Source organism: Manis javanica, chromosome 3 (assembly GCF_040802235.1).
Source record: "Manis javanica isolate MJ-LG chromosome 3, MJ_LKY, whole genome shotgun sequence".
NCBI lineage: Eukaryota > Metazoa > Chordata > Mammalia > Pholidota > Manidae > Manis > Manis javanica.
The window spans coordinates 125842990-125869378 of NC_133158.1; the positions used below are offsets into that span (position 1 = coordinate 125842990).

Sequence of the window (26389 nt, forward strand, 5' to 3'; positions counted from 1 at the left end):
AAAACTGATTATAACCTTATGGTCACTTTGTTCACCAAAGTTCTATTCTTTGCCCTATATTACTCTGTAAATAACTTGGAACTTAAAATAATATTAAATGGTATTCTATGAAGGCAGGGACTGTCTTATTATCTCTGTGAACCTGGGAAATAAAGGCTACATACAACTACAGGGAAAATGTTTTCACTGTCTTATTATCTCTGTGAACCTGGGAAATAAGGCTACACACAACTACAGGGAAAATGTTTACTGGGAAAGTTACTTGTTTTTTCCTAATTTGTAATATAGAGATACTAATAGTTACCTATATCACAAGTTTATTCAAATATTCAGTTAATATATACAAAAGGCACAGGGCCTGGCACATACAAACTGCATTAACTTCTGTCTCTTAATGAGTCACCATCCAACACCTATCACTGTATCTGTGGAATGGTTATGTTCTCGGGCCAACACACAAGTCTGTATTAACTCTTAATAAATAGTTCTGACTTCAGTGTGATAATGCTAAATAGTGAGACAAGGGATCAAGCCCATTATCTCCAAATCTGGGGAGTTACCTTAATATCCACCTATTGTGTTAGAAAATCACTACTTATAGAAACCAAGACATATCTATGTGTGTACAAACTATAGACTTAATGATATTAAGGGGGGAAAAAAAAATGAAGAAATCACTAGGGATTTCCGACAAATTCCCAGTAACATTTTTTTGCTGTGACAAGTTTCCTGAACATATCTTTAGAAACTGGTTTATGTACTCTGCTTAAGTTTATTATGTCCCACGAAAGAAGCTCTGGGGAAGATGCAATTTCTAAATCCTGATAGGTTATTGTCTATGATACTGTTCTAATTGTTTTGTATCTGAACATTAAGCCACAAAGAAGCTTTGGAAAATTTCAGTGCTGGTTAACAGTGATATTCAAAGAGATTTTAGTAAATAAAAATGTAAAATCCTCAAGTTATAATAGGAATTCTTAAAGGTCAAGAAGACAGTTTTCACTCCTTAAAAAACAGCACTCTGTATGGATGATACCAGAGCTATTAATACATAGAAAGAACCGGAGACTCTTTTAAGGGAAGTTTCTCTTGGTACAAAGACTGATGCCTGAGTAACTGACCTATTTTTTAAAGTTTTGGTATTTTTCTGCTGCAAAGAACTGCAGGACAGAACAAGGACTAAAAGGGTTTTCTTCCTGTATTATTCTCTCACTTAGGCCTTTGTAGATGGACACTTACCTACTCCACAAAACATCCAGTGTCATCCTAAGTAATAGTATTAAAGGCCCCTTGTCACAGTGTCTAGTCTTAAATTGGAAGAATTCTAAAGACCATTATAAACTCAACACCCATGACTCCTAACTGTATCTTTAGCTCTACCGTTTTCAATAATTTGGGGAAGATCCTTAAATCCAAGTATCTTTCTTCAGCTCTACTTGCTGCCATTTATTCTGAGTAAAACCAGGCTCTGTTGGCCTACTCATTTATTCAGACCCTAAGAAAGGAGGCCTCAGGGGAAGCATCAGGGTAGAGGAGGTGTTAAGGAAGGAAAGCAGAACCGCAGGCCAGCTCTAAGCTCCTTAAGGACATGCTCAGTGCCCTTCCAATTGGACATCTGCCACAATGGGACAGTTTCCCAATTTTTCTTTCCCTTAGGAGAAAATCAGATTTATAGTGTGCTTCTCTTGCCACTGCTGTCCTTGCTAAAAGGATTCTTTCCTTTTTTGATATAGTCTTGCAGGATTATAGTCTCTGAGGGTCTTGCCAATATTTAAAGCAAGGAAATTTCTTAGGGGTATACTGCTAGCACTAAGGTAAAAAGAAAAAAGAGAAATAAGCAAAAAAGCAAAATGATTCCCTATTCAACTTTCATGGCTTTATTCCTAAGGTACTTGTCAAGCTGATACACAAACCATTTTTAATTAAATTAAGCTTTAGAGGCCAATTAGACAAGACAGATAATGTCTACCTTCTAAAAATACACATTATACAAAAAATCTTAATATTCAATCTGATGAATATAAATTGGTACTTATAGAACATTCAAATGTATCTCTTTCAAAAGCTGAGGGCCTTTAATAGAAAAGGAATAAAATAACTTTTGATGAAAACAATCCAAATGTTCAACGCACAAATTTAATTTTCCTTCAAACAGCAGAATAAGCTGGACCCAAAGGATTTTCACACCCACAGTACAATGGGGATATAATACTTCGAGAATTACCATTAGGTGAAGTTTAAATCATCATTGTAAGAAATACTGTACATAAACATACACATGAAAAACCTAAAAATCAAGCTGTGAAAAGCGGATCTATAATGGAAACAAGTGTACTTTGAAAATAGCTGAAAAATGTTTGCCTTCTGCCACCTCTACAAATAAAGTTAGGAGCAGAGATTTCTGCACTGGACTGTTATGACTGAAAGATCCAAAACTTTCATTAACAGCCTTAGTGAGATGGTGCTAATTCCCTTGGCATATTAATTTTTTGGCTTATTTCCTTTTTCTTTCTCAAATGCAGCTATCTGATTAAATATGTTGAGTAAATTCTGAGGTAAATTTTTTTTAACTCCACTTTCTGACTGCTCTTTGCTATTTAGTTCAGCTTCACCTGGAACCTCTGTTTTAGTATCTTCCTCATGATTACCCTCTCTTTCATATTCTCCTTGATTTTTATTTAACTGGTATCTTTGCTCATGTCTACTGAAATCACGTGATCCAGAATAAGAGTATTTTTTATATTTTTCAACTGACTTCCAAGAGTAGTCTGAACTTGCTGGTGAAGTAGAATACCTCACAGGACCTGGCTCCCACCTTCTACTGTGCTCTTTTCTTCCCTCTGATTCTTTTTCACATCTTTTATAACCAGACATTTTTATCTTGTCCTCTGAATTCCTACAGAAGGAATCTGAGGAATCTCTTCTGGAAAAATGTCTTTCTGATTTATATGGCTTTTCTGTTTTGCTACCACCTGCCTGAGTTTTATAGGTATTATAAAAGTCTCTTGGATCTTCAGACCTACCTCCAAAATCATCCGGAATTTCAACTGAAGAGGAGAAAGGACATCTATCTTTTTCTTTTACCTGTTTCTTGTGATATGGTAACCTATCCTGCTTTTCCAGTAGTTTCTCCACTTCTTGTTTTTGGTTAAGAAAAGATGCTGAAGTATTGGCTGGAACTAGGAAGCACTCATCTTTCCTATTCTGATCTATCTGATTTGAGGATGTCTTTGCTGAATGCCTTTTGGAACTTCGAGAAGACTCTGAACGGTTCTTCTTATGTTTCTTATGCCTTTTGTGATCAGATGAGGAAGAAGATGAAGAAGAAACTGATTCATCAGCAGAAGATACACTTGAAGAAGAAGTTGATTTTCTTCTTTTCTTCTTTAGCCTAAAAAAATGTAGTTAACTCATTAGCTATGTTAAGTACAGATATGGTTAATTATCCATAAAGATTTTAGTTCTACTTTGTTCTATTTGAAGATTTCATAAAAGCTCTGGCTTAGATAAATAATTATTATGATCAAAAAAAGTTACTATAAGATCCATTTTTACTGTCAGGCATGACTTGGGTAAAACACTTGTATATATTGTTGTCAGTGTAAGCAAGTCCATCATTTCTGACAGATATAGTGACATTTCCATTATTACCTTAAAAACTCATACAATCTGAACATACAAAAGAGAATTGAAGCTCCATAGCTGGCTACCTCTAATGTAGTTTCTCCATCTCAGCACTACTGACATTTTCAGCTGAGTAACTGTTGGGAGGGCAGGGTGGTGATGAGGGTTGTCTTATATCACCATTGTAGGAAGTTAAGCAGCATCCCTGACCTCTACCCACTTCATGCCAGTAGCACTGTCAGTCAGGACAACCAAAAATTTTTTATCCTGGAGGACAAAATCAACCCCAGTTTTGAGAACCACTCCTCTAATTATAAAAAATTTCCCCTAAAATATGAACAATTAAAGTAACATATTTTAATTGTAAAGTTAATTCTCATCACCACCACCCACCCCCAAGACCCCACAGTTGTAGCCTTAGATTCCACTTTGCTTAGTCTCTTTTACAGAAAAATTTGTGGTACATATATATGTACTAAGAATCCTTAATTATGACAAGAAATACTTGTACTTTTTTACTTACTTTACCTCCATATGGCACTGTGGGTCAATTCAGTAGTTGCTTTAAGTTTAAAAAATACTGATTATAGTTTACCTTTTCTCTTCTTTTAAGAGCTTACGCAATTTTTCTGCACTTGTTTCTATTTTCTTTGTTTTCTGCTTTTCTTCCTTTTCAGCTTGTTTTTCTCTTAATTCCAAAGATTTCTTTTAGAACCCAGATATCAGAAAAAACCACACGTTAAAATAGCAGAATATATGAAACCCAGTTTTCAAAAGACCACCACCCAACCAGAAACCACATGTGGTATACCCAAATCACCATATATCCAGTATTAAACAAGTATTTTTAACACATAAAAATTAATCATACAGGTATTTGGCATTAATCATTGGAAAAGCCAGAACGGTATTGAGGACCATATTGCAGTTGGTATTCCAAGGAGAAAGGAGGAGCCATTGCATTGGTTCCCATGACCCAGAGTGCAAGGTATGGAAAAAATAATAAAAAATACATAATACATGAAAATATTTTAAAAATTGAAATTTTAAATAGGCCACAAATTTTATAAGTAAAATTCAAATAAAGAAATTCCATTAAGGTGAATTGAGGGAGGAATCACCATGTTCAAATACAAACCATTTAAAATATAGCACAGCCCAGTTGGACGCATGATTACACAAGAAATCATTTTCCAGTTTGAGGATGGGGATGAGCAGCACCAGATGTCACAGACACAGCAGCAATGGTCCCATTCAGAAGAAAATGCATGAGAAAACATCATCATCAGTATTACAGGAAAAGGCAGTTTAAAATATTTCTCAAAAAGGTTTTAATAATTTGCTCAATTACAGTAACATCTGTGAATATTGTAACCACCAGGAAAGCTCACTACAAGGACAGCTCTCAAAACCACATACCAAATTTAGGCAACAGAAATTTTCTCATAGGGCTATTTTTACTTTTGAGTACAACAAATAAAAAACAGAGGCACTATGAAGCAAACTCAATCAGAAAAATCTGTATCTCAAAAGAAAGTTCTCATAATGTCGTAAGTAATCTAGAATCACTTTGCCCGAGAAAGTTTAGCTTTGGTATTAATTTCAAACATCACTGAATTTCTAAGAGGAAATAAAGAATCACCTGCATGTATTTATGAAGTTTCTGCAAAGCATCCTCTGCATCCGTGAAAGTCTCATCTAAAGCCAACGCTTTCTTATAGTAACTTTCAGCATTTAAAAACTTTTCTTCTTCTTCTAACCTAAATTTGGGAGGAAGATTTAACTTTTTTGTAAAAACAAAAAGTCCTCAAATATGCATACAGGTCAGAGGCTTATATTAGAGAACTAATTAGGGGAAAATACGTTTAACAAATTATTTTCCAAACTGAACAATACCTAAGTCATATACCTCTTACTGCTGCTATTCTTTGGTAAAAAGACCAAATGAAATTACATAAAACAAAACAAAAAACAGATACAGAAAACAGATTGGTGGTTGCCAGAGTGGAGACAGGCAGTGGGTGAAATGGGTGAAGATGGTCAAAAGGTAGAAAAAGAAACTTCTAGTTATGAGATAAATTAGATCCTGGGGATCTAATATACAGCATGGTGGTACAATAAGTAATACTGTATACATTTGAAAGTTGCTAAGAGAGCCAATTTTAAAAGTTTTCACCACAAGAAAAAAAAATGTTAACTATGTGTAATGATGGATAATAAGCCAACTTATTGTGGTCATCACTTGGCAATATATGCATATATTGAATCATGTTGTATATCAGAAACTAACAACATTATGTTAATTATATCTCAAAACAACAGCAACAAAGATAGGAATCCATTATTGGTAACCAAGCCATACTGTAGGTCCAGCACTGGCAGTTTAGTATCATACATGAAAGCACATGATCAGTTGATGTCTGTAAATTTAGTGTAATCTTGAGCTTTAGTGTAGAATTATGTAGTCTGGCTTCTCCCAGTTTATGAGAAATCTCCTTTTTACAGGAAAACTTTCCCAGAAAATTCACTGTTAAAAATTGGAAATATCAACACATACAGGCTTATCACAACCAACCTATAGGCAGGATAATTATTAAATGATGCTCACAAGTCTATGTCGTGAAAAATAAGATTTAGAAAGTTTGGATGTAGAGTAGTGAAAGAAACTTGCAAAATATTTCCAGTTTTTAGAAACTAGGAAAAAGCAATTACTGTAAAACAAAAAGAACCAATGGCTTCAATTTTTCATTTTTGTATCAGATTGGATGTGGACCAGAAGAAAATGATCAACATTTCTGGCTTGGTTAAACTGGATTGATGGTGTTGCTATTCACTCAGCTAAAAGGTACCAATACACAGGTAATGAGACAACCACATCTTAAGTAGGTACTAGGTAGCTACCTAGTGAGAAAGTTAAAAGTTACTCCAATCATTTGGGTCCAAGTAGAAGTTCCTATAAACTAAAAACAAATACTGAAAACTCATTAATTTGGGATTCTGGAATGATGATACAAACTGGACTGATCATATAAATTCATGAAACAGAAAAGAGATGACTGCATTTAAAAAATTAGTAAAAATATGCTATTAATTATAAATTGCTTTTTAATTATTAAAGCCAGCTGGTATGAAACTATTCATATATAAAGTACTATTTCTTTGAAATATTTTACATATATTAAACTGGTCTGTTAACCATTAAATATTTATGATATAACTGCTATGCAAGATTTTACACCAGCATCTCAGGGTGTCACAGGGTTTGCTCTTAATGATTTGCTTTTCTATTCAATCTGAGTTTTGTGAACTTTGCTGGATAGGATAGAGCACTAAGCTCAAAATAACAGCAAAATCTTATTCACAATTAACTACAGAGCTCTCAATTTATGTTTCTGGCATACTACTAGAATGATGAAATGAATTAAATTCCTCTCTATTATATCAAAAATTTCTAATGCATATCCAGAAAAAGAGTACTTAGCTAATCTCTTTATATATATTTCCATGTAATGAAAATAGATAATTCAGTACAATGAATTCAAGACACTAAAATATCTCCATTTATAAAGAACCTCAGTAATAAGGAAAAAGGACTAGAAAATTTAAAGAGGACCAATTTAAAAAACATTTTCAACCAAAATTGAAACTAAGAGTGTTCTGAATTGAGTTAAAGATGCTGTTTTTTAATATTAAGTTTAAGATTTTACAGTAGTTGGTTGAACATCAGATGTCTACTATTGAAACAAAATCTGACACTTACTGCCCTCCTCTTTCTACAAGTGTCTGGCAGAGATATTTTCTTGCATTCCTGTGATTTGGACAGTTTTCTAAAGCAAGCTCAAAATCTTCTATTGCTTTGTTCAGACTTCCTTTTGTTGCATATCTAGAGATATGAAAAAAAATGAGAGGAATTTATCTTGTGAGATGTTCATAAATTTTGTACACATTTACCTTGTAAATATTCCTTAAAACCCATTATCTACTTACAATGCTCCCCGAGCTACCAAAGCTTCCACGTTTTGTTTGTCTATTTCTAGAGCCTTATTATATTCATTCATTGCATCCACGTGGCGTCCAACCTTAAAATAATCAACTCCAATCTTCACACTAAAAAGACATTTGTAAACCATCACAAACATTTCACAGAATATCTAAACAAAATGTTAGCATGGATAAATTTTTACAGCAAATCAATTCTGGCTAATATTTAGTCTTAAACAGTTTTGATATATCTAAGAAGCATTCTGCCTTTGAATAACTTCATTAACAAATATTTATGAAATCCAGATATCAATATACTAATTTCTTTTTAAAAAATTAAAAATACTGGCTAAAAAAAAGCTTTTTAAGTTTAAAACATAATGCCATTTGAAACACCTGTAAAAAAAAACTAATGTCAAAAGGCATTATTTCAATTCATTTATAAACAAATTTGGTATCAGTGATGAAATAAGAATACATCCCTTACCCTAACATTTTAGACTAGATAATACAATTGTTGAAAGACAAGGTATTCATACCATTTTAAAGCCCAAGATGCAGACTGTTTCTTTCTTAATGCAGAAGCAAAATCATCTTCAGAGAAATTTTTGCTATTAAAAGAAAAAGAAGTCAAACCAAATAAACTTTTTTTTGTAACTACACTTCATTCTGTCTTACAGGTAAAAACTCAACACTGAAAAAAGTAAATCCCAAGCAAGAAATTTGTACTTCATCTATAAAAAATAACTCTTGAACTCTCAGGGAAGGCTATTATTGATAAACAGTATTTTTCTTGAGCATATACACAAGATTCTCATAAATCTTCTGTATCTTCCTCTACTTGGTCACATGGTACACATCTAACCACTGATAACAGACTCCGTTCCAAGATTCACCTAGTTCATTCACCCTTTGACATACTGGTGCCACCAGGCTTAGAAGTCAAATTTGTCCCTCAGTTATTAAACTTTTGAGTGTACCATTCACCTCAGCACTTAATAGAATAATATTGATTTACTATACCTTTGTAGGCCTCTCATTAAAGATGGTGGATTAGATTCATCTATTCCTAGTTTTTCTAGAAGGAATTCAACTACTCCTGGATTTACAAATCCCAAGGAACTCTGCATGATATTTTCGTAGGATTCCAAAGAATTGCTATTTAGTTCAACACCTCTCCTTTAAAAAAAACAAAACAAAAATTTAAAAATGACTAACATAATTAGCATGTCCCATTTCTGTTAAAGAAATAACATTATTCTATGGGGTTTAAATATTCATACCATTTTTGTACACAAAGGTGTGGCAGTATTATAACTGGTTCCTTTTACCAAGTTTGAAGAAATTTAAGGTTTATAAAAATAAAATACGCATATTTTGAAATTAAGAAAAATTAAAATTCTACTTTGTTGTCAGACAAAGTTTACTATGTTATAGTTAAGAAACTGTTTTGAAATTTATTTGTTGAAATAATGTGGACAAATTACCTGTAGTGCAAAGGAAGCTCTTCAGAACTAATTACACCTAATTTAATACCAGATAGGTGTGGTGGAAGAGATGAGCTATACAGAGATACTGCAAGCTTTTCATGGTATCTGTCAATATCTTTGATTCCAGCTTAAAAAAATAAGAAAACTAAAATGATTAACAACAAAGTGCAAATTAACATATAAAACATAAATCTTTACACATGCTATTTTCATTAAGTTTTCAAAATAAAAACAAAAATCTGAAGGCTGTGACTTTTGTTAGTATGATGAAACCAATCACCTCGAATGATGTCACCTGTTTGGTAATATGATAAAGGATCCCCGTGGTTACTGTGAGAAGGCACATCTCTTAAAGGACAAAGAGCCTGCAAAGAGAAGTATTTTAAAACACCAAACATAACATTCTTTGGTGAGAAGTGTCTTCTTTTATCCTAGTTGTTCAGTATAAACAACTAATAATTGGTATGAACATTAAAAAAACAAATATCGTCCTGAAGTCTTAATTTAAATAAGGATTTTGATTGTAATTTCTGTGCCCAAACACAATAAAACAAGTTTTCTTGTTCAGTTCAAAAACTGATATCTCACACAATTTGCAATTCATTTTAGGAACTAAATATAAGTATGGATTATGAAACAAAAAGATATTCTGCACTTGTTACAAATAAAACTAAAATTTGTCCAGAAAATATGAAATTCCAATGAAAATGAAATGTGAATTCTTGAAATTTATATCTGTTATCCAGTCTGTGCTACCTTATGCATTTCTTCCCTTTTCATCTGCCTTGATAGATAGCACATATCAACCCCTTAAAGTGACACATTATTTCAAATTCTAGACTATTCATCTTGGGCAAAGTATCTTAAAATGCACAAATCACTTACATTTAAGTATTGTAAATACAGTATAAGTAGGACAGGAATGTGTCCCTAAATTATCTAGATGCAAATATCTAATGCCAAATACTAAATAATTAGGAACATGTTCAGCGAGAAGAAATAAGCTCAGAATATTAATTAGTATCACTATATCCACTAATATCTCTTCCAGCATTGAAAAAAGAACCCCACCCCTGCCAAGCAAAGGAACCAGAAAAACCTAAAAACCAGAAAGGGAGGATACTGTGTAACTTATACTGATAATTTTTTAAAAAGAAAAGGTACCTAATTTTTCTTCAATTAAACACATTTTTAAATTCTCAAAACTACACCACGAGGGTATCCTTAAGCACAACTGACGCAAAGACCTTATTCTTGCATTGACATGACTATCAAAAACAGAAACAATCAAATAATTGAAAAGTGAGTAACTTACTGTGATTTCTAAGTGGGATATATCTCTCATGATGCCACTGCCTAAACAAATCAACACCATGAAAAATCCAAATTCCCGAATGGAACTAATCCTTCCAATCACTATGTCACCACGCTCAATATCTCGGAAAAAGAGCTCTCTCCGATCCATACTAGGTATCTCCATGAACTGCTCTAAGGGTGGCATGACTGCATAATGATCTGAAAAATAATTGACAAAATTACTAACAATAGATTTGCGTTCTGCTTCATCTGAAGTGCTGTGAAATAACCCAAACCACAATAAAAAATGTTTAAGCCTAAACTCACCTTCATTGTCTTCACTAATTTCAGAAGTTGCGGGTGCATCTGATTTCCAGGAAAGTGCAAAAAGCAGATCTGCTTTTTTGGAAATGAATTTTTGTATTTCAATGTTGTCAACTTTCTTCTCTTTTCTTAAAAAAGAAAATATTTATGAAAACTGGTTTTATGGGCAAAACCTTTTAGTACGTCCAAGCTTCTGCTCACGACTTTGATCACCCAACCGGGTCCATCCCAAACTGCTGGCCATGTCCTCCGAGGAAAAGTTTTAGCCAGGGATTCCCTTTTGCCAGCCTGTAAGTGGAAGGCGGGGACACGTAGAAAGTAACGCCCGCAGCTCCAGATATGAAAGCCCAGGGGTTTCTGGCTTAAGAATCCGCGCCTCTGCTAGGCAGGCCAGCCCACTTCCCACACTGTCCTCACACCATCAACGTGGGCCCTCCTTCCTCGACCCAGCTCTCCGCACCTGCGCCAAAGTCCCCAACGTGCTCGTGGCCACCGCGCCCCTGCTGGACTCAGCCGCCCGGCTGCGGGAGTGGAGCCCCGAGCAGTGCCCCTCCCCCGTCTCGCAGTGGCGCCACCAGCCCATTACCTGCCCGGTATCTGCTGCTGGGGCGGGGGACCCCTGGCAGGCTCAGCTGCAGTCCCCAGAAGGCTCCGGAAGTGCGGATTGTCCTGTTGTTCGTTCCGGAGCAGGGAAAGCAATGACGGCCCGTGGTAATTCAGTGACTGCCGCAGAAGGTCCCGGTCCATGGCTAGAAATTGCTGGGCCCAACGATCGGTGGGCTGCTGGGACCCCAGTTCTTTGGTCCCTACTTCAGCCCGGTGGTCCCAGGGGCCGAGGAAGCACCCTGGAAGCTGCTGGGGGCACACATCACAGATACTTCAGAGAATTGCCTCCCGGAAGTGTTCCGGGGTCTCCCCTAGGCGGCGCGACGAAGCCCAGCCTCCGTCTCGCGAAACTCAGCGAGACTACGGAGGCCGGAAGGATTGCGCTGAGCTTTTCTTGAGCTAAGGGCCGTCGGCCGCACCGAGGTAGTGTTGTGGGAAGTTTGCTCTTAGATTTCTGTGGTGTTAGTACATTGAAATCGCCTGAGCGCTAATATAGGATGTATAATAAAACGTCCTCTTGTTTAGTGCAACTCTGCTAAGTGCCAGTGCCAGGTTGAGAATCCCAAACGAGTTGAAAATGATCCTCAATCTGCTGGCTGGTTGAATCACTAGTTTCGGCGTAAGCACTTTAAAAAGGACTGTTTTGGGAGATTTCCTGGTAGGCTTAAGTGCAGCAGAAAAAAAAGGACACGTAACATTTATTAAGCACTGTGGTTTTGTTCTCCATCCATACCCCATTCACTGTAAGTAATTTTAGAATTAAAACCAGAATGACTTGAATTATTAGACATACGCATGTAGACATTCTTTTTTTTCTCAAAATGTAGTGCCCGTAAGATCTGCTGTGCAGTGTTGTGTACACTGAAGTCAATATACTAATGGGTAATCAAAGTCATTTTCAAAGGTAGTTGTGACTTAGGCTTTTTCTCTCTACTTAATGACTTGAGAACCTAACCCCTGTACCTCATTATATTCTTCATTTTAGAGATTGAGGAAATGGCCAGTGTAAATTTCCCAAGGTCATTCAGCTGGTAAAAGGCTAAAGTTAGGATCCCAACTTGGTTTTAATAGATCTTCACAGGATAGAATATTTTTTATTATAAGAAGGCCTAACTTGAATTTTTTGAGATAATAAGAAGGCTTTGTTTTATTTCATTATGTTGAAATCTGTACCACTTAAAAATGTGTGGGTTAGTATAGTCGCCTTGAACAAAAAATAACTGGAGCCATAATTCTCCCACCTCTACAGTTAGGTGTCTTTGGGAGATCGATTTGCCCTTAACTGTCTCAGCACCTGGATAGAAGACCCAGCGCAGAATACAGTGTATGCCCCTACACTATTTTGTGAATAATTCAGGGAAATATGTAAACAGTGTACTGAGGACTGGAAAAAATACAACAAAGAAAAAGACAAATTTGAAAGAGTAAATTTCATGCCACTATGGGCACATCGGGAAAGGTTGGTACAATGGTACCAGATTGATTTGTATTAACCCATAACTTATCTGTTATTAGGAAACAGAGCACTGTCATTGAAAGCTGACCACTAATAGTGAACTATATAGACATTGCAGTAAATGAAATACATGATTTTAGTTAGAGTTGATCTGTTATCAACGATCGAATGTCTTTGGAGAGACTGAGAAGCCCAGTGTCTGAGAACCATATGCCAGACTGTAGCACTTAGTCTGAGAATGCTACCTTGTGAGGCCATTCTTGGGTAGCAGATGCCTGTATTGTTATGGGATTGGTCTACTTTTTTTCTTACTTCCAACACCAGAGTAATCTCCAACCATTCCATATCTTGAACATCTAAAATTGCTGTGGTATTGTATATGTATAGTAGTGACAGGAAAAATAAACTTCAAGCAGGTGTAATCAAAACTCAGGCTGGGGTTTCCTATCTTGGGCTGGTGCTGCCCTTAAATGGAGGTAGTCATAGTAGTTAAGCACCAGAGCAGTCTTGTTCTTTACTTCTCAAATACTGCTCCACAGAAGGGGATTAAACCTTTTACAATTATAGGTGTATTTGAATCCATTTTTTGCCAGATAGTTACCCTTTGGTTTTGAAGGGGACAGAGCACTAGATCTTTGATGTAGGTCTGGAGGGAGGGGAGAAAAATTGAAGGGACTATTTTGCTTCTCATCTTAGAGAAACCAATCCCACATATGGGGCTTTGTAAGGTGGGCGTAGAAAGAAAACCTTCTTGCTTTAATTTTTTTGTTTGCTCATTTGACCTTAAAAAAAGTCGTTTGAAAATCTTTTCCAAATAACTTTTCCAGATTAAGCAGTATGTTTAATTAAGTGAATGTATGGAAAGGAAGAGAAAGCAGGGTATTCAAGACATTCAGATCTTTCTTGTCTGGATTCTGGACATGTTTTTTTTGTGATGTTGATCAAGTTCCATTTCTAAGTATACATCTTTTAACAAATACCCTTTAGGGCCTGGAGACATAAAGAAGAAAAAACACCTGATTCTTGAGTGGCACAACAATCAATAGAGGAGGAGACATAAGAAGAATTAGATATGGCACAGTGGTAAGTAGTATTGTGTGGACACCTACTAGGTTTCTGCTTAGATCCCCTTTTTTTTCTCGGGGGTGAAAATCTTTTCCAAATAACTTTTCTAGATTAAGCAGTATGTTTAATTAAGTGGGAGTTGATGGGGTTAAGACAAAAGAGAAGGAGGCAAGTATGTACATTCAGGAGGAAGGAATATCATTAAAGAAGTAGATATATGAAAAAGCAAGATACATTCTGGAGACTGCAAGTATAAAATCATGGTAATACGTAAGTGTGCTATTTCACGTAGACTATAGTTTGATGGAAAGATAAATTTGGAGAGGCACAAGCAGCATATCTCAAAGACACCTTTCTTAGGTCCCTCAAGTTTCCCCAAAATAATGTACAGCTGTTAGTGACACTATATACAAAAGATAAAGTCTATCTGGATCTCAGAAACTTGTGTATTACCATATAGGAAGGACTTAACACAAATAATCTATGATTATATAAGAAATATTTGTAGAAAGACTCTTCTGGTGTTCCTGTGCTCTGGAGTTAACAATTTCAACACCTCCTCATTCTCTTCTGGTTAATGACATGTGTTTATCAGGAAAGAGTTGGTAAAACCAAATAGTACCCTAGGAGTATGTTAATCTCCTGAGTAATTTTTTGAGTAATCATCCTGAGTAAATTTATGGCTTGGATCCAAAAGTATCTTGACTAATTCACTAAGAAGCCACCAACTAGTAGCCTCTTTTTTACTTTGCCCTTTAAAAAATGAAGAAACAGATATGGAGAGGTTAATAATTTGTTCAAAAACTAACTTTAGAATTATCTTACTGCACATTTAGTACTCTTTCTACTGTTTAGAAGGTCAGCTGAAACCAAGCTCCTTAAGGATGTAGTTTGAAAATAAATATGAATGGAACTTATTTTATTTAAAAATTTCTATTGTTATTTTACTATCTAAAGATAGCCTTTAACCTTTTTCCTCTTGGTTTCATTCATAGGCACATGGCACAAGAGGTTTAGATTATAGCTTTGCTAGCCATATAGCTTTGTTCCATTCAAAGTCATCCTGAGCTGACTCAAGGAAGAATAAGGAATACTAAATGTAAAGTATGGCTAAATCAGCCAAAATTCCATCCTCATTATTAAAGAAATAGTTCAAACTGTAAGCCTTTCTGATAAGAGCTGGTATATCTTCATTCATCTATCTCTGTATGAAAGGATACCACTACTTTCTCTCATTTTTCACATCACAGACCAATACATCTCAAGAAAAACACTGTCAGTGTACTATTTATCCACTTGAGGGTGATATAGGATCATTGTGGGTATCAAATTTTCTCCCCATGACCAGGAAACCTACCAACTAAACAAGGATTCAGGGAGGGAGAATTGTGTTCTATTATATAGAGTCATTATAAGATAATGGTGTCTCTAACCTCTTTATTTTTTTAGCTACTAGTAAATATTTTGAGAATATTATTTTAATGTAAATCAGTTCACATCTCATTGTCTAGGATTGATTAGCTCAGTAATTTTAAATTAAGTTTTCCAAGAGGAGAAAACACAATTTCAGCTCTAGTATAGGCCACTTCTGAACAGACCCTGGGCTGAATTGCAGTGCTCCAGGATAAAGTGGTGGTGGTGGTGGTGGTGTGTTTGTATCATAATCCATGTACTCCCAGAGATCTACAATACTTGACCTTATTTGGTGGCCATCTGCAATACTATTCTCAGCTAGCCATTTTTTTCCATGTTTGTCTTTGTTTACAAAAAAGACTTGGACACAGAATGGGATATTTCTGAACAAATTCATCATGATTGTTGGAAAAAAAACAGTTGAAAGATGTATGTGATATTGACATGGGATAGGTCAGTGTGCTTGTCTTCAGGTACTTTGTTATGACTACTTATAAAGATATAAAAACACATACACATACTTCTTATATTTTCATTTGTGGCAGTTTCTCAGAATACTATGCCAGGGAACATGTCAGGGTTATAACCAAGAAAAATTGATGGTTTGATGCTAAACAAAAGAGTATTCTTTGCCATTCATTTTGGATTGGTTTGATACCCATTTTTAACACAATTTTAACTCTTTGAAAAAGGGTAATTCGCCATCTTTTAGTTATTAAATAATAACCCCTTTTTATTTTATTGATGGAAGCACCAAAGGGGGATTTCAGAAAGTAGAAATGTATTGTTGGTTTAGTGTATTGCCCTCCTTAATGGCCTTGGAAGATCCAGCATATCTGGGTAAAGATTTAACTTTGAACCTATCCACTTTAGATATGACATTTGATTATTGGTAGATATAGAGTGGTCAAATATCCAAATGCAGCTAATTGAATGAGTGAATTCATTCATTCAGCAAATATTTTTTGGGGGGTTAGTCACTGTTTCAGAAGCTAGGCACATAAGAGTGAAAAAATACATCAAGATTCCTACCTTCAGTAGCATATATTCTGGTGGAGGGACACAGGCATAAGTAACAAACATAATAAATGAGTAAATTATATAGTTTATTATAACGTGATAAATCCTACAGAGAAAGAAATAAATCAGAGTAAGGGGCATTCAAAGTGTGAAGGGGTAGGTTTAGCAATTTTAAAAAGAATGGCCAGGGCAGGTCTCATTGAGAAGATAACATTTGAGAAAGACTTGAAGGAGATGAAAGAATTGATCATCACCTTATTTGGAAGAAAAGAGTTCCAGGCAGAGGGAAGAGCCAGTACAAAGGTCCTAAGGCAGGAAGGTACTTGGTATATTGAGGAGCAGTGAGGAAGGCAGTGTGGCAGGAATAGAGAGAGCATGGAGGTACAGGGTTTGTAGACTATTGGAGAAACTTGGCCTTTTTTCCTCAGTGGAATGGAAGTTGCTTCAGGGTTTTAAACAGAAAGGCACACTGTCACTTTCATTATAAAAGGATCACTTTGGCTGCTGTATAGGTTGGAGTTAATTAAATACCTGTTGCTCATAACAGAAGGGAAAAGTTTTAAAGAAGACTAAATATCTCTTATCTCTTAGGAAATATAATTTGATTTTACAATTACCCATCACTGCATAAAATGAGAAAATGAAATTTCAACAGCTAAAATAAGGCTAAGAATGTGAGCAACCATTACCATGAGTAGGGAGTTAGCATAGTGTAAATAGTTTAGCCCAGGAGCCTCAGCTGTGTTTAGGGGGCAGATCTTCTGATCACTCAAGCCTTAACATTTTCTGTTCCAAGGTAAAAACTTCCAAGAGCTGAAACTGCCATGTGTCTCTTTAAGTCACTGTTCTTTTTTTGTGAAACTGGTATGACATTTTTTTCCTTTTGTATTGCATTGCTGGTAAGGTTGGGTTTGTACTGTGGATAGTCTGCTTGAATGAATGAGATTCTGTAGTTCCAATGGGTTGTGGTTAAAAAAGAGACTCACCACAGAAGTCACAGAATGAGACTGGCTAGTCATTCTCAGGAAGTGTCAGTGTGGCAGTTCCATGATGTGGTCATTATGTTCATGATACTATTTTTTAGGTGCAGAAATTCAAGGCAGCCTTGCCAGACTGATGCACACTAACCAAACTAACTAGACACTGATTTAGAAACCATATTGGTGATGTATTAACGGTTCAGTACAAAAGCTATGTGGACCAGAAACTCATATCGAATATCAATATATTTTTCCGTGAGAAACCAGCTTTAGTCAGAAGTTTGTGAGCCTGGAATCAAAGCAAAAGCAGGCTGTTGGGTGATAATGACTGATTCCTTCAAACTAATCCTATGCATTCATTTCCTCTGTATGAATATTCCTGCTACAGCTATCAGATACTCTGCTCACCTAGGCACCGCCTTCCCTCTATCTATCTATCTATCTATCTATCTATCTATCTATCTATCTATCTATCTATCTATCTGTCTATCATCTACCTATCATTGTCTGTCTAGCCATCCATCTTTGTTCCTGTTTTAGCAGTTGTATTCTCCATGTATACATACTGCTAGTTTTGAAGTAGTTTTCAAAAATTTTTTAGAAAACTTTCTTAAAATGGAAGCCCAGTATACAAAACAGAACCGAATTACCTTTGTTGAGACAATGACAGGAAGATACTGGGAACTCAGGCTATTAATTCCTCTCCTCCACACCCTTCCCTTCCCCCCATTCACATACTAAATTATGGTTGGAGAGGTACCTTTAAGGAGTATCTCAGACTTGTTAACAGATTACTTCTTCAGGTAGAATTCAATGTCATTGATTATGTTTCAGCTTAAGTTATAACTATATTCTAATCATTCTCTGTGTCTATACTGTAGTCACTCTGGAACTGTGTATTTCTCACACTCTCCAGGTATACACACATTTTCTCTTCTGCTTGTAGCCACTTTCACAGATGGTGATTCTTGTGTCTTATGGTTTGATCCTTCCTGGTTTCACTTTCTTAGACAGTAATCTGATTTCCAAGTTCAGAAGGATTCCATTCTTTATCCTAATAAATTCACTGTAAAGCCCTTTATGATCTGATCTCTGCCTTTAGTCTATCTTCCTTTCAACCCTATCAATCACTGGAATTTTCTGATACTTCCTAAATACTTCTCCACTTCAGAGCTATTGTGCTTGTTGTTTTCTGAAATGTTCTTCCCTTACTTTCTTTATTTTCTTTTTATCTTCAGTTCTCAGCTTAAAGGTGACCTGTTCTCTCTCACTTATTATAATTCTATTTACTTCCACCATAAGGGTTACCATAATTTATTTCCTTACTGATTGTCTGGCTTCTACAGTAAAATACATGATTCATGAAAGCAGGTCCATATCTGTCTTGTTTATGACTTTGTACTCAAAAAGTAGCTCAATGCCTGGCATATATGAGGTACTCAATAAATATGTTTGAGTGAATGAATGACAATGTACAAATAATTTACATGAAGATATAACACTCAGAGTAAGGGATGGGACTTAATATGGCATATATGTCCCTTTATATTTTTCTTCTCCTTGTTTGTATTTGGTTTTTGTCTTTTATCTTGTGTTAGTCATTGTTGATTTCAATTTATCTATAACTAAGGATAGTCTCTCTGAGGTGTAACTAGGATAGTTTCTCTACAGTGTTCTATGTATGTAGAATAAATATCTGCATACTTGCATTAGGGTTCTCCAAAGAGGCAGAATCGGTGGGATATGTGTCTGTCCCCCATATGTGTGTTTGTGTGTGTGTGTGTGTGTGTGTGTGTGTGTTTGTGTATGTACATATATATTTGATTATAGAGCCTGGAAAGTCCAAATCTGCAGTGTGGTCTTGCAGGCTAGAAACCCAGGAAAAGCCACTGCTATCGTTCAAGTCTGAAAGTCATCATGCTGGTGAGCCAGGAAGAGCTGATTGGCAGTACAAATTTGAGGGCCATGAACTGACAGAATTCCCTCTTGCTCAGGGAATGTCAGTGTATTGTTCTATTCAGGCCTTCAAACTGATCGGTTGAGGACCACATTTGGAGGGCATTCTGCTTTACTCAAAGTCTACCAATTTAAATCTCATCTCTTCCTCAAATACCCTCAAATAAACATCCAAAATACTGTTTTACCACATGTCCAGGCATTGTGACCCAGCCAGATTGATACATAAAATTAACTATCACAAGTGTGTTACACTTCAGTGCCACATTTTGAGACATGTACTGCTTATTTGGATCAACACTGTGATGGTGAAGCAGCTGGAGACCCATTATATATGAAGAACAGATGGAGGACTGGAAATGTTTAGAAATTCTACATCATTCAATTTACTGTGTTCCACATTGGTCCAAAAGCAGTGTCCCTCTGAATTCCATCATCACTTCTTTCTTATATCAGAGTTGTAATATGAATTGTAGACATTTTACTGTTGTCTGGTTTACAAATGCTTTAATTTCAATTAAGGGCCTTTATTAACAGAATGTCTAAGCTTGTAATGCTTTTATTTGCTATTTCCAGTATCTAGTACTTAAGGAGATTCCTTATCCACTGTGGGATTTCTGCAAAAGAACTAAGATATTGAGCACTGAATAAAAAATTATCTCCCATTTTATATTGGCTCCAGGTGACTTCCCTTTTTGGGCTGTAAGTATCACTCCTAACTGTAGCAGGTTTTGCTGTTAACCATTTCATGCCCATTTCTGTAGCCATATTTCAGCCCCTTCCCCAGCAGTAACAAAACAAACTGCATCATGTTTTAGAAGTTTTGGGTTTCATTTTTATTGTTATTTTTCTGTGACACTTAGACCATTCATTAGTTGATGATTCAAAATTTATTGTATTCAATTGCACTGGCATCATGGTGACCAGCATGAGTAGGAGAATTGCATGTAATTCATTTATTCACTTAATATTTATTGAATACCTGCTTGTGCCAAGTAGCTCTAGGTGCTGGAATACAGTGATGAACAAGTCTTAGAAACATCCTAATTGAAAAAAGATGGCATGAATGGTTATCGCTGATGTTCAACTTTCACCCTGATGAGTGAATTAATGATTCATCAGGATGAAAGATTTAACCCTTAATTCTATACCTATGGACTTGGATATGAAAAGAAAGTGGATTATATTTACTGCTTTTATCAGTTCTGCAGAATTAAAGAACTAGTACACTTGTTACAATGTAAAGATATACAGAATAAAATTCACAACGGTATAGTATTATTTAACAATAATGTGTAACAAATGCCATCACACTGATTATCTCTGTATAATTAAAAAGTATTTCCATACCTTTGGCATTGGCTCTTATTTGGCCGAACTCAGGTAACTTATTTCCTGAATTATATAGTAGAAGAGTTTCTGTAGGACTCTTGGAATTAGTGGCATAAGAACTGAATCAGTGACACTTTTATACCATATATTGGAAATTTGTTTTATGGAATATTCTGAGTTGGCATAACATCCCCTTTCCCAGCATTCCAGTGTTCAAGGAAAAGGAGAAAGTTGAATTGTGAACAAGTGTTATGATAGATTATATTAAAAGTGATTAAACAAAAATATGTTTCATATAAGAAATACTAAGTGGATTGATAGCACATTGCTGCTGAAATTTTCTGGGCCATCTCAGTATTTACAAACCTACTTACCTATTTGTCTTTTCAAATATTGGTGCCTTACTTCACCTAAGAACTCATTTGTGAGACTTTTTGGCATGTTTGCCCATTTAGGTTGTATACTCTCAGTTTCCCTGAAACTTATAAATGTTCATTTCCGTTTCTCCTAAGATCCATGCAAATACCCATGTTCACCTGGGGTGTGTGACACACTGCCTCCTACATCTCAAGTCTTGGAGAGAATCATGAAAATCCTCTCACATCTTCCTCAGTTGAGCTTTTGTTTGCTCTCTTCTAGTACATTATGTTTTATTTTCCCAAGGACATGCAGTGAGCAAATGCTTGCTCTGTATCTTGTCATTGACTGCAGCCTCTTGTATCATTAAGTCTGAAACTCTTTAGCTTTATTAGGAAAGAGGAAAACTTAATTCCTTCTTTGCTCTCCAGGAACTTGCTCTCATTTTTAGTTGCTATCTCCTTCCTCTCTTCCAGTAAATTTTCTTGTATCCTGTTTATGAATCAGTCTTCTGGCTCTTTCTACACCACTTATCTTGATCATAGTTATTAGAGTAGTAATAACATTGACTATACAATTTAGTTTCCATATCTAAGGAAAGGCATGACAGTATGATTTATAAATTATTAATTGATTTTTTTTCTGGTCCAAATAATTAAATGTTGATCCTTTCCTCAGTTGGGTACCTAGAAGTATACCCATTATTTTAGGGATTGCCAATAGTAGTATAAAAGGAGAATAGCAAAAGCTTTGATTTTTACTTGCAGCTATGACTAATTAAAAGGTGCTAGACTAACCTTTCCATAGTGAACAACCAAAAAATACTGGACAGAATATATGAAACCACTGTTTTCAGACATTGTACAATAGGAAATGCAGGACTGCAGGGTTTTGAGACAAGGGAATCAAACTAGCTAAGACTTAGGATTTCTGGCTGGAGGCACTTAAGGGAGAGTGGTGGAGAGAGTGGAACCTAGACAGAGTGTGGCAGCCTTGCTGGACTGAGGAGACAGATAAGGAATTCAGGAAGGCCTAACCAACTGGAATTAATGAGGCAGAGGACCAAAGGGGAGGGTGCTAAGCAGGGAAAGAAACTCCAGTAGTTTACATAGATGTCCCTTTCAGTAGTCGAATACTAAGCTGTACAAACGTAGGGTGAGACTCACACATAGCCAGACAAAGAACAACTACAGGGAACTGTTAAGGTGCATAACCATCAGAGTTTCACAGTGTTGTGAGATGTTTGAATTCTAAGTAGGGTGCAAAAGCCTGTTGACACTCAGGGAACCTCAGGGAATTCAACAGAAATCCCTGAAAGGCTACACTTTTAGTTTTAGTCCTAAAAAGAGAGGCTTAAACTACCCCTAGAGTAAAGTCTATTTTAGATATGCCTTAACAAAGTTGAAAAAGAAGCATCAAAATGATCAAATTAATCTCCAAAAAGTTAACTGCCTGTGTGAAAGAAACTCCACTCTCTTTAATGTAACACATAAAAATCACTGAACAATAAAATTCACCATGCTCAACATTCATCAAAATTTACCAGAAATGCAAAGAAGCATGCAAATGTGACCTAGACACAGGTGGAAAATCCATCCATAGAAACCAAGAAATCACAAAGATGATGGAAGTAAACAGACAAGGGTTTAAAAGCAGCTATTATGAATTTGTATAAAAATTTAGAATGGGAATGGAGATAGAGGCAAGAAAAGAGAGATTAGGTATTTTCTGTATAGATTTCACCCTTGGAATGAGTTCTGAGGTAAGTACAGAGAGAGGAGAGAGTGGTGGTAAGTCCTTTCTCTCCCTCTTCTTCTGGGTTTACTCTCTGTGCAACACCTTTTCTCTTGAGACTGGTAGGCTTGCTGAGGTTTGCCACACCATGGCAACTGGAGAGCAGGAGAGCAGAGAATGCTGGAGGGTTGGTCTGGCCCAGCAGGTGCCTGGTGATAACCCTAGGACCTTTGTGGTCCACGAGGTGTATGAAAAAGCATTGAACATTTCTCTGTGTCCACAAGAAAGAAAGGGCCCAGAATATAAGTGAGAAAGAAAGAATAAGCAGACTTTCAGGAGGTTTCCTAGTCTGACAGCCAGGGTGAGAAAACACTTAAGGAAGATAGTTGGGGCAGGAATCTTTAAGATACTGTTGCCACATCTCAGTGAATTATCAACACAGTGGGGAGGCATGGTCTCTAAGGATACCAGCTTCCAAAAATGAGACCAGTTAAAACCCAAAGTGGACAGCCCTTCCACCTAGATGTTATAGTGGCATTACTGTACTTAGGTCTCCCAGCTCAACAAAGGGACTAAAGGAAAACAGTCTTAAATAGTACACTAGTCCTTCCTTATCTACAGTTTTGTTTTCTGCAGTTTTCAGTTATCTGTGGTCAACTGTGGTTGGGAAGCAGACAATCCTCCACCTGACATATTGTCAGAAAGTCAGCAGTAGCCTAATGATATGTCACAATGCCTATATCATTCACTCACTTAATATCATTATACAGGCATTTTATCCTCTCACATTATCTCAAGAAGAAGAAGGGTAAGTATGGTACAGTATTTTGAGAGACTACATTCATGTAACTTTTATTATAGTATAACTGTTCTATTTTATTCTTAGTTGTTGTTAATCTCTTGTGCCTAATTTATAAGTTAAACTTCAGTGTAGGTATGTATATATAGGAAAAATATAGTATATATAGAATTTGGTAGTATCTGCAGTTTCAGGCATTTACTGGGAGTCTTGGAATGTATCTCCCACAAATAGTAGGGACTACTTTACTGAGTTTTCAGTTTTATACATCTCAGTTTGTTTCTTGTTAAACAGGCTAAAAGAAAATAATATCATGTTCCTCAATTGCTTTTCTAAGCATACTGGATAATTTTAGAAATGTGCTCCTTTCTGTAGAGGAATAAACATGAACCCAGCCTACAAACCTATGAGAAGCTGATGTACTTTGTGTAGGTAAGCAATTTAAAAACCAGTTGGTAGGTATGTTATTGAGAGGAAAGGTAAAAAAACAGAGTAGACAGCTAAAAACAGGCTTCTGTATCATTTTAGAGAAGATGTGATGATTAAGTACTTGCAGTCTTCATTTTGTCTTATCAGCAAATACACACCTGCAGTAAAAACTCCATTTACACTATCACTGTGATCTGAGAGAACTGAATCCTATGTCTACCTGGTTAAAGCTTTTCTTCCCTAAGCAGGATGACTTCAGGGGAATGCACATCTAGGCTGTGCTTTAATAGTTTCTTGCCAGTCACATAATGAAATTCACAGTGGATTGCAAGTTTATGTAGTCTCCCTGGATAAAATATAGCAGCTCTACTCATATTACTTCATAGTATAATTTCTCTGGGACGTAAGTTTCATTTCTTTTAAGATTTGATTTTAAAATGTTATCAGTTTTAAATCACTTGAACTTGGCTGGTTCTCGGTTCCTAAAATAATCTAGGGTTTTCCAACCTTAAATTTCTATAGCAGTTTGATATTTTGGGTTTCAAAACCATTTCTGTTTGAGAAAAAAGATATTTCTTTTTCAGAGAAAAATACGCCGATGTGTAATTTTATCATCAAATTGACCCATTAATTCATCCTTCTATGCCAATAGTTTGGTAAGATAGTTGAACTAACAACTAAAGTTTTCAGGAATTAGTAACCTAAAGAGAGTCTTACATTCTGCACAGGGCTTATTGATCTAGAAAGCTAATATAAATGTTTACTAGAACAACAAATCAAATTATTGCACCATGGGAAGTTTTATGTACATACTTATATAGATATTAGCACATACATATATGTATATGTAAGTATATACACATAAATAAATGTGTCATGGCTTCACTGGCATAAAATGTGGAAGTTAGAATAAAGGTGGAAGTTGTTACCATATTTTTCTAATGCTACTTGATCAGCCTAAACTAGTAGATTCATATGTTCCTGAACATCATAACTGAAGCTGAATTAGATTACCAAAATAGACCTTAGTGGTCATTTGTTGTCTTTTGGCTGCCTAGCATCGATTTTTCCTAATTTTGGTGACAGTACTCACCTTTCCCCACTTTCTGTTCTTGGGCTCTGGGTGTTTTATATTATTGAGTCAAGGAATAAGCATGTGACTCACTGTAGGCCAATTACCATGTTTCATTCCTCTAGTTAGTTTGATTGGTTTAGGAACAGATGGAGACTTGTTTTAGTATGCATCAAGGCTGGTGAAAGTCAAACCCAGGAACTCTGATTGAACAGTTGGAAGAACCTTGTATTTTTTACTTTATTATTTTTATTTAATTTAATAGTTTTTCTATTTTTTCTGGATTTCAACCTTAAACTGCTATCAGACATCTTGCCACCACATGGAGACTTTGAATAAAGTGTACATGGAAGACAGCAGAGCTGAGAGATAGAAAAATACTAAGTCCCAGTGATGTTCTTAGAGGTGCTGGATAAAGCTGGGTATGAAGATAGAGTTACCCCTGTAATTTTCAGAGACTGAACTCAATAAATTCCCTGTTTGCTTAGACAAGCTTGAGTTAGATTTTCTATTTCCTGCAGCAAAAGAGTACTATGTTGGATATTTTCTTTTGCTCTCCAGGTTTACTCTGTACTCTGTGTTATCTAGGGTATATCCCTATCTAGATGACATCAAAGAGTTCTTTTGTCCTCTGGCTTCTGATTGTGTTCAGGCAATGGAAATCTCCCTTGAGAGTGAAGACAGAGCATTTATTCCCTAAGGGTATCTGTAGTAAATCATAATAGGTTGGCTGGTCTCTCTTGCAAAGAAATAGATCCTGTCCAGTACACTTCTCTCTCCAGATTTGAATTGTCATTCTCTCCCTTCACACAATCAGATGTAGGAGAGTAATGTAAAGGAGTGCAGAGAGCATTAAGAGTCAGGAAAAAGAACTAATAAAACTTAGCTAAACCTTAACAGCAGACCATTCCGGAATAGTAAGAGATTCAATGTCTAAACTTAGAGAGAGATCAGATCAAAGGAAGAGAGAGCGAGAGGCCAGCCAAGGGCTATTTGAATCCTAGTTTACTAAATCCCCATGGTTTACAACCCTGATATCCACCCTGGCAGGGCCCTTGCTTATTTTTATACTGCTTCTCACTTTAGGTCCCTGTATCTTAAACCGGCTAATAGCCTTTGTTAGGGAAAGAGTGAGTGCTGTTCAGGTGCTAATGCTGAGACCGCAGTATCATTCACTCACACAGCAGGAAGAAACAAACATTCCATGATTGGAATGGTCAAAGGAAAGTGGGGAAATGTAGAATCTAAGCATTAGTAAGATTAGTAAATTAGCATAAGCATAGCCATCTTAGAAACCTAGAAACCATTTTCTGAGAGTGTGACTCAGAGAAAAAAAACAAAAAACAAAAAACAACAAAAAAAAAACAAACCCTGGGCCTGGGTAAGGCCTTGAAAAACAAGTTAATCATGAGCACCGGGTGGTGGGCAGCTGTGACCCTTGGTCAGCTAACCTTG

At 36.0% G+C, this 26389-nt stretch overlaps 1 protein-coding gene and 1 long non-coding RNA gene across 3 annotated transcripts in view; one reads left to right on the forward strand and one right to left on the reverse strand.

Annotated features, from left to right (window-relative positions):
* Positions 1 to 2118: 2118 nt before the first annotated feature.
* Positions 2119 to 11637, reverse strand: TTC14 (tetratricopeptide repeat domain 14). 2 transcript variants are annotated; one of them, XM_017672932.3, is made up of 12 exons: positions 11302 to 11637; positions 10719 to 10843; positions 10411 to 10610; positions 9376 to 9460; positions 9093 to 9222; positions 8629 to 8784; positions 8145 to 8216; positions 7612 to 7731; positions 7385 to 7507; positions 5267 to 5384; positions 4220 to 4329; positions 2119 to 3391 (listed from the first exon to the last, which is right to left on the reverse strand). In XM_017672932.3, exons 1-12 carry the CDS (start codon positions 11460 to 11462, stop codon positions 2482 to 2484), a joined length of 2310 nt encoding a protein of 769 aa, XP_017528421.3. In that variant the 5' UTR covers positions 11463 to 11637; the 3' UTR covers positions 2119 to 2481. The 2 variants fall into 2 exon arrangements, 1 of the variants encoding a protein (XP_017528421.3); XR_012129349.1 differs by having other exon boundaries at positions 3238 to 3391; positions 4220 to 4312.
* The window catches only part of LOC108405023 (uncharacterized), a 28742-nt gene continuing 13961 nt past the window's right edge, over positions 11609 to 26389 (forward strand). Inside the window, exons 1-2 of the long non-coding RNA XR_001855070.3 lie at positions 11609 to 11744; positions 13765 to 13860. This is a non-coding gene — a long non-coding RNA (uncharacterized lncRNA). The remainder of the gene's footprint in view (positions 11745 to 13764; positions 13861 to 26389) is intronic.

Bases quoted from the DNA above. Each gene is read 5' to 3' on its own strand.
- TTC14 (XM_017672932.3), bottom strand. From the start codon at position 11,462: ATGGACCGGGACCTTCTGCGGCAGTCACTGAATTACCACGGGCCGTCA. The intron at 5,385-7,384 runs GTAAGTGTCAGA...TCCCAAATTTAG, and splicing joins CTTGTAGAAAGAGGAGGGCA to GTTAGAAGAAGAAGAAAAGT. The intron at 3,392-4,219 runs GTAAACTATAAT...ACATTTTTTTAG, and splicing joins CTCTTAAAAGAAGAGAAAAG to GCTAAAGAAGAAAAGAAGAA.